Consider the following 7989-nt stretch of genomic DNA (forward strand, 5'->3'; position numbering starts at 1 on the left):
TGGGATTTGGGATGTGGGATTTGGGATGTGGGATTTGGGATGTGGGATTTGGGATGTGGGATTTGGGATGTGGGATTTGGGATGTGGGATTTGGAATGTGGCATTTGGCATGTGGGATTTGGGATGTGGGATTTGGGATGTGGGATTTGGGATTTGGGATGTGGGATTTGTGATGTGGGATGTGGCATGTGGGATTTGGGATGTGGGATTTGGAGTGTGAGATTTGGGATGTGGCATGTGGGATGTGGGATTTGGGGTGTGGGATTTGGGATGTGGGATCTGGGATTTGAGATGTGGGTTTTGAAGAATTGGAAAATCTGGAAGAATCCGAAGACATTTAATACTCTGAGAACCTTGGGGATTTAAAGATTCGGAGGATTGTGAACATCCTCAGAAAGAACTATGTAGAATGAGTATCATATCCAACAACTATAATAACTTTTTACTAAATGTAAAATGATAATACAATAACTAAACTACGCTATCTACTAACAGCGTCCACCCAAAACGCCGGAATGTCACAAATGAAGCCCCATTTCTTATCGTCCAAATCGGGCGCCTCCCCCACCGGTCTGAAGGTGAAGTTCTGCAGGAGTCCCGCCAACATCAGAAACATGCAGTTGCGCGCGAAAGTTTCTCCCGCGCACAGTCGCTTGCCTAAAACGACAATAAGCCCGAGGTATCTCAAGGAGTTTGATCCTTACCCGCTCCGAAAGACAATACGTGGTCCTTCTTCAGCAAGTTACCGTCTTCGTCTAGAAACCTTTCCGGTCTGAACTCGTTCGGGTCCTTCCAAATGCGAGGGTCGTAATTTGCACCCCATATCGAGATCAGTATGAGAGCATTCTGTAAGAGGTATCTAGTGGGAGGTGCGTGGTGGGGTCACCTACCTTTGGTATGTAGTAGCCTCCGAGAGTTGTGTCTTGGAGGCACCGTCTCGGTGTGTTTACTGGGACTACTGGGTCTACGCGGAGTGACTCGCGTATGACTGCTTCCGTGTAGGGCATGCTGAAATTGGGCAGGTTAATCTAAGCTTGGGATGAACTGGGCATACTTTTTCCTGTCGTCCAGGTTGGGTAGGCGAGATCTACCCACAATCCGATCGATTTCCTCCTGCACCTTCGTTTGAACTTCGGGATATTTGCATAGGTGCGCCCATAGCATGTTTAACGATGGGCCGATGACGTTAGGGGCAGGGAAGAAATAGTCGACGAGTGTCCAAATCAACTGCTTCTCGGTGAAGCTGCCGAGCTCGGCGTTTTCGCGTTGCAAATCGTGCATTCTGCCTAGGAAGGTGTCGAGGAAATCGCCGTAGTAATCGTCCGACATGGTCTTCTTGCGTTCCTCGACCAGTTTCTACAAACCTGGGCTTAGCAAATGTTCGTGGTGATGGCATTCTACGTTACCATGAAGAAGTCTCGAACGCGCTCGTTTTCTTCGATCAGCGGTTTGGATCCGAAGTATTGGGGCGCCAAGTGTCTGACCCATGGCGTGATACTCAGGGCGCGTCCAGTGGTATCGATGTTTCTCACGAATCTTAAAGTCGAACGGCCCAATTCGCGCATCTCTTTGTCCTCAAATTTCTTTCCGACCAGCATGTGTAAGATCGCATTCGACAATATACCGTAAAACAGTTCGGGAATCAGTACGCGCCCTTTCTTGCAGTGGATATCCTGGAAATTATGGTTGACGTGTGGTAAACCTTTGGAGGGTGTTACATACGTGGTCTTCCGGAGATGGATTTGTGTTGATGTACTCAATCAGTGCCTTAATCTCGCTTTCGAACAACTCCTCAGTTGGCGCGAACCTTCTCCCAAATCCAAAGTCGCGTAGTTGGCGAAGAGAAAACCTTCTTTGCTCTTTCCAATGGTATCCATCCGTGAATATGATACCTGACAAAGAAAAAGCTTTATGTATTCAAACCGGGTAAAAAAAGAGGTGAGACAAGCGGGGAAGAGCACTTGTGACCTACCAAGGAAAGGTTATCAATTGAGTGCAATTGGCTAATCTTTGCATATCGCTCACTTACCTAGGAGATCGCCCAAAGATCTGTACCTTGTGGCGTAAATGTCAGGACGTCCGATGAACTCCTCGCGCGTTAACGCCTCTTTGACCAAATTGTACCCGGTGACGTTCACTACGGGAAAGGAACCCGCGTAGAGGCCGGTAATGTCCGATTTGTAGCGTTTGGAGAATATCTCGATGGCCTTATGGGTAAAATTATAATTTGCCAACAGAAAGAACCAATACCCTCCCCATACCGGTAAACTAGGCGGGCCTGCCAAAGGGGTTGATTTTTAATGAACGCTTAGTTTAATCGCCACTTACCAGGTGGGTAGTTTTCCGGTTTAATTTTGTTAAGTTTGTACAGGTAAACGCACGAGATGATCACGAACGAAAGAAAAATCACTAAAAATGCCACCATTGCGAACCGTATACAAAGAAGAGCACTCAGAGAGTACGAAAGTAGGTCCTGTATCAATGGATAACCTTTGACAGGTCCTTATCGAGACAAACATTAATCACCAGCTGATATTGAACACTGAATCAATATTGATGAAAGTTAAATACCCTCGACTGCTTGAATGAGGCCATCAGCTTCCGAAAGAGAAAGTGCGTGTTAAAATTGGTCTAAAATCTAAATAGACCTTTAGCTTGGACTACCATCGGGTAGCTGTCCCATACTTTGGAAAAAAAAATAGATTACAGTTTGGCACCAGTGACAGCAGCAGCTGCTTCAAGGGTGACGGCTAACACTGGGACACATGAGCTACACCTGTTGGAAAGGAGTGCTGCCTAAGAGGTAAAAATAGTTATTGAGTAATCAAAACTAGGACGTTCACCATCGGAACACAGTCATTTTTCAGTATTAAACCTATATTATCTCTCTCTCCCTCTTCCTCCCTCCATCCTCCCTCTCTCGCTCTCTCGCCCCGCCCCCTCCCTCTAAAAGTTCTGAAAAAAATCTTGAAAAAGGAAGAGCGCTAAGAAGGGAAAGTGGAAGGGGTGGGTGGGTGGAAGTTAGTGATGAGAAAGGCTACCAGAAAAGTTGAAACAAAAACAGAGACACAAGTAGTACATGTGACAGGGGTAGACACCAAAGATAAAGAACGACTTGAAAAAAATGGCGGGGGTGGGGAAGGAAAAGAGAAAACCGAAATCAGAAAGTAAACTGAAGTGTGGGAAGTGGCAAGGATGGGGAATGGAAAGAGAGGGGTGTAAAGAAAATGGAATACGGAACAGAATAACAGAATGTCACAAAGGGAAAAGGGTGCAAAACGCGGAAAGGAAGAGAAAGAGACCTCTAGAACATGTAACTGAAATGAAAATTGAGGAATGGAGAAAAGTGTGTAAAAAATAGAAAAGGACAGGAAATAAAAGTGATCAGGAAAGGTGAGCGAAACAAAAGAGGGGATAAAAGAATGGCAGGGTGGAAGAGAACGGAACAACCTTCTATAAGAATAAAGGCCAAAGGCAAGAGTACCGGGGGGAGGAAAACAGAGAAGCAAAAATGAAGTAACTGAAAAAGAATAAAAAGTTAAAGTTGAATCAGAAGTGAGATCAAACTGGAACGGAAAAGAAACGAATTTGGACGAGGTCAAGGAGAAAAGAGAGAGAAAAGAGAATGAGAGGATTGAAAAAAAGAAGGGGAAGTAACGGAAGACAGTGGATGACGAAGATTAAAGCATGAGAAAGAAAGCACACTGTGGGATGTAAAAGCGAGGGTAAATTGAACTAGGAGGGTAGTAATGGATTGTGGAAGGACGATGGATTAGAAAGGAAAAGTGAAAGATGAACCGCTAAACAGAGGGATAGGAAAGGAGAATTCTTGAATGAGACAACCAAGCGAACAGGTGGGGAAAACAAAGAGGACGGGAAGCAGAGGAGAAAGATCAAACGTGCACGTATGTGGTGGGAAAAAAGTTGCGAGAGGGGGAGAAGTGAAAGCGGTGCTAGTTCGTAGAAGGAATGGAAGGAAGATGGATGAAGGAGGCAATGCAAAATGAAGGGTAATAATAAAAAGATCGTGGGGAGATTAAGAGGACATGAAGAGAAGGTGAATGAAGAGTAGTAGGAAGAGGGGTGCGGAAACGCGTGCGTTATTAAAAGGGTAAACGAAAGATGAAACACAAAAAAGAGGCGAAGGGGAAGGTGGACGATTAAAGAAGATCGGAAAACTGGAAGAAAGAAACCGGGTGCAAGTGAGTGGGGGATTTGGAAATGAGAACGAGAGCCAAATGGCATAAGGGTAGATAAAGGGAAAGGTAAAGCAAATAACACAGTGAAAACGACAGAGGAACAATTGGAGAAAGGTAGAGAGGAGATGAAACACAGAGGAAAATGATAACAAAAATGAAACACGCAAGAAGTTAATGTGGTGGGAGACCGAAAAAAGAAGAGGAAAAATGAAGGTGATAGGAAGAACATGAAAATCAAGGAAAAGCTGTGAAAAAGGAAAACAGTTTGGGAGTTAGTAAGTAGGATGGACAAGAAAGGAAAAGTGAAAATGAAAAGAACCATTGAACGGCAAAAGAAGGAGGAATAGTAAAATACCACAGCATCGAGAGGGACAGGGCAAGTAAAAAGAAAGTTAGAGACACAAAGGAAGCAAAAAAGAAAGGAGAAGGTGAAAGATAAAGCACGGAGACTGACCTTTCATCAAACAATAACAACATTTTCGTGTAGTCAGGTGGTATTATGTGACTGGGGGTATTCAATACCTCCCGGCCCCCGGTTCGACATTCTCCCCCAAAATACCTAGCGCTTTTAGCACCTGGACAATAATTTCTAGAAAGAGACCATCGAATGTGAATCCTCAGAGCGGAACGTATTATGGGAGAACATAGCACAGGGGGGTTCGGGGGGTGGGGGTGGAATACCCTTCAGAAAAGCAAAGATTCAACGTTACTTTCTTAAAACTATAACAATTTCTTGTATTGGGGTGATATAATGTGACTGAGGGATATTCCATACCCCCCAGAGCCCCCGGTTCTACATTCTCCCCTAAAATACTTAGCGCTTTCAGCACTTGGACAATAACTTTTAGAAAGAGACCATCGGGTGTGAATTCTCGTAGCGGACCGTATTGTGGGAGAACATAGCACATGGGAGTTCGGGAAGGTGGGGTGGAATACCCCCTAGCAAAAAAGATGTAACGTTACTTTTCCTACCACTATAACAACAGTTTCTTGTAGTCGGGTGGTATATGTGACTGGGGGTATTCAATACCTCCCGGACCCCCCGGTTCGACATTCACCTCCAAAATACTTAGCGCTTTCAGCACTTGGACAATAATTTCTAGAAAGGGACCATCGAATGTGCATCCTTAGAGAATGAACGTATTGTGGGAGAACGTAGCACCAGGGGGGGGGGGGATGTATGAAATACCCCTCTAGCAAAGCAAAGATTTAACGTTACTTTTCCTACCACTATAACAAGACTTTCTTGTAGTGGGTGGTATATGTGGCTGGAGTGGTATTCCATACCCCCAGACCCCCCGGTTCTACATTCTCCCCTAAAAAACCTAGCGCTTTCAGCACTTGGACAATAACTTTTTTAAGAGACCATCGTATGTGAATCCTCAGAGCGGAGCGTATTGTGGGCGAACATAGCACAGGGTGGTTCTGGGGGTGGGGGTGGAATACCTCTCAGAAAAGCAAAGATTCAACGTTGCTTTTTACCACTATAACAATTTCTTGTAGTGGAGTGGTATATTGTGACTGGGGGTATTCCATACCCCCCAGACCCCCCGGTTCTACATTCTCCCCTAAAAAACCTAGTGCTTTCAGCACTTGGACAATAACTTTTTTAAGAGACCATCGTATGTGAATCCTCAGAGCGGAGCGTATTGTGGGCGAACATAGCACAGGGTGGTTCTGGGGGTGGGGGTGGAATACCTCTCAGAAAAGCAAAGATTCAACGTTGCTTTTTACCACTATAACAATTTCTTGTAGTGGAGTGGTATATTGTGACTGGGGGTATTCCATAGCCCCCGGGCCCCCCCCCCCCCAGATTCTACATTATCCTCCAAAATACTTAGCGCTTTCACCACCACTTAGACAATAATTTCTAGAAAGAGACCATCGAATGTGAATATTTAGGTAATGAACGTATTGGTGGAGAACGTAGCACCGGGGGTGGGGGGTAGGGAATACCCCCTAGCACAACAAAGTTACTTTTCCTACCACCATAACAAGACTTACTTGTAGTGGGTGGCATATATGGCTGGGGGGTATTCCATACCCCCCAGACCCCCCGGTTATATATTCCCACCTAAACAACCTAGCGCTTTCAGCACTTGGACAATAACTTTTAGAAGGAGACCATCGAATGTGAATCCTCAGAGCGGAGCGTCTTGTGGGAGAACATAGCACAGGGTGGTTCTGGGGGTGGGGGTGGTAATACCTCTCACAAAAGCAAAGATTCAACGTTACTTTCTTACCACTATAACAATTTCTTGTAGTGAGGCCGTATAATGTGAGTGGAGGTATTCCATACGATACCCCCCAGACCCCCCGGTTACACATTGTCTCCCCCATAGAATGTGAGTCATTTAGGCTGAAAGTTTTATGTTTCGTTTCTTCTACAATAAGATGTTCTTGTAGCGGGGTAGCAATACAAAATGGAAGAGAAAGAAAATGAAAACGAAAAGATAAGGGAAAGCCGAAAGAACGAAAAAATGGGATGGTATCCGAAAAGAGGAAAGAGCGCGCAAGGGAAAGAGCGAAAAATGAAGCAAAAGAGAAATAGAAAATGAAAGATACGGATGTAGAGGAATGAGGAATAGAGTGTGAAACTGCAATAGAAACGAAAGTGGCGTTAGATAGTGAAATGAAATCGAAATTAAAAAGTAAAATGGTAGAAGGGGTCGAACGGTAAGAAGAAATATGAAATGAAGGGGAAGCTAAAGCGTAAAATGGAGAAGAGGAGGAGGCAACAACAAGGTTGAAGGAGAGGAACTGGAAAAAAGAATGTACGGGAGGTAGGTACCGAATGAGAACGAGCAACTACCATGAGAAGGGAAGGGTAGAGAACGAGGTAGCTGACGCCGAAACGAGAGAATGGCAAAGGCGGTATAGTATGAAGCCGAAAGGAGTGATGAAGAAAAAGGGCATACAAACAAAAATTAATAACCAACTATTTGGCGAAACGGAAGCGGAGGAAGTGAAGGCGCGAGATCGGATGGAGGACGACAAGTCCACAGAGGAAGAATAAATGGATAATGGGCGAATGAGAGGTAGCAGAAGAAGGCGTGGATGTGAAGGAGGATAAAAGAGTAATAAGAAATAAAAAGTAAACAAAAAATATAAATGGAGAAGATAGGAGGGTAGGTGAAAGAAAGAGGGTGTTGATACAACAGGTGAAGCACGGTTAAAGAAATACAAAAATTGAAAAATGGTGAAATGCAGTAGAAGATAAAGCAGAAGAATGAGGAATAAACGAGAAAGTGGTAACCAAACATGAAAAAGGAAACGTAGCGGATAGTAGAGGATAAAAAACGGAGGCGGTGTTTGAAACCGAAATTGAAGACGAAGTACATGGAGGGGGAAGCGTGTGGATTCTTGGAAGAGGACGAGACAAGAAAGGAGGAAGTTCAACTGAACACGACGGTGAAACAGTAGATGACGTGAAAAGGGGGAAGTATGGGGACAAGGGAATTTGAAAAAGATAAGGAGGTAGTGTAAACGAGAGTAAAGATAGAAAAAAGGAGAGAAGGAAAACGAAGCAATGGAAAAGAAAGCAAGAAAAATTGAAAGTAGAAAGGAAAAGGTACGCGGAAAGGTGAAGAGAAATGATAAAATAAGAAGAATGTAGGTGAAAGAAGACATGGAATGTAAAAACGAATGAGGTGAATGGAAAAGGGAAAAGATAACGAAAGAAGTGTTAGAAAAACGGCACCGATCAAAAAAGAGAGGAGGGGGGGATTGTGAAATGGCAAAAGAAATTAAGAGAGTCTTCATTATAGCTTTCATTGAAGTTAACGTCAAC

The 7989-nt window shown here is 44.3% G+C and overlaps 1 protein-coding gene across 1 annotated transcript; it reads right to left on the minus strand.

Moving 5' to 3' along the window:
* Positions 1-427: 427 nt before the first annotated feature.
* On the minus strand, positions 428-2496 carry LOC116172285 (probable cytochrome P450 304a1). Its single transcript, XM_031489469.1, has 8 exons — positions 2329-2496; positions 2030-2278; positions 1723-1892; positions 1407-1673; positions 1055-1356; positions 891-1008; positions 705-846; positions 428-657 (listed from the first exon to the last, which is right to left on the minus strand). Exons 1-8 carry the CDS (start codon positions 2423-2425, stop codon positions 482-484), a joined length of 1521 nt encoding a protein of 506 aa, XP_031345329.1. The 5' UTR covers positions 2426-2496; the 3' UTR covers positions 428-481.
* Between the last annotated feature and the right edge of the window lie 5493 nt (positions 2497-7989).

Source organism: Photinus pyralis, unplaced genomic scaffold (genome assembly GCF_008802855.1).
Source record: "Photinus pyralis isolate 1611_PpyrPB1 unplaced genomic scaffold, Ppyr1.3 Ppyr1.4_LG5, whole genome shotgun sequence".
NCBI classification, from domain to species: domain Eukaryota; kingdom Metazoa; phylum Arthropoda; class Insecta; order Coleoptera; family Lampyridae; genus Photinus; species Photinus pyralis.

Excerpts from the sequence above, each read along its gene's own strand:
- LOC116172285 (XM_031489469.1), bottom strand. The coding sequence starts at position 2,425 with ATGGTGGCATTTTTAGTGATTTTTCTTTCGTTCGTGATCATCTCGTGC. Across the intron at positions 1,674-1,722 it reads ATCCATCTCCGGAAGACCAC|GATATCCACTGCAAGAAAGG; the intron begins GTATGTAACACC and ends CATAATTTCCAG. Across the intron at positions 847-890 it reads GAGGCTACTACATACCAAAG|AATGCTCTCATACTGATCTC; the intron begins GTAGGTGACCCC and ends TACCTCTTACAG.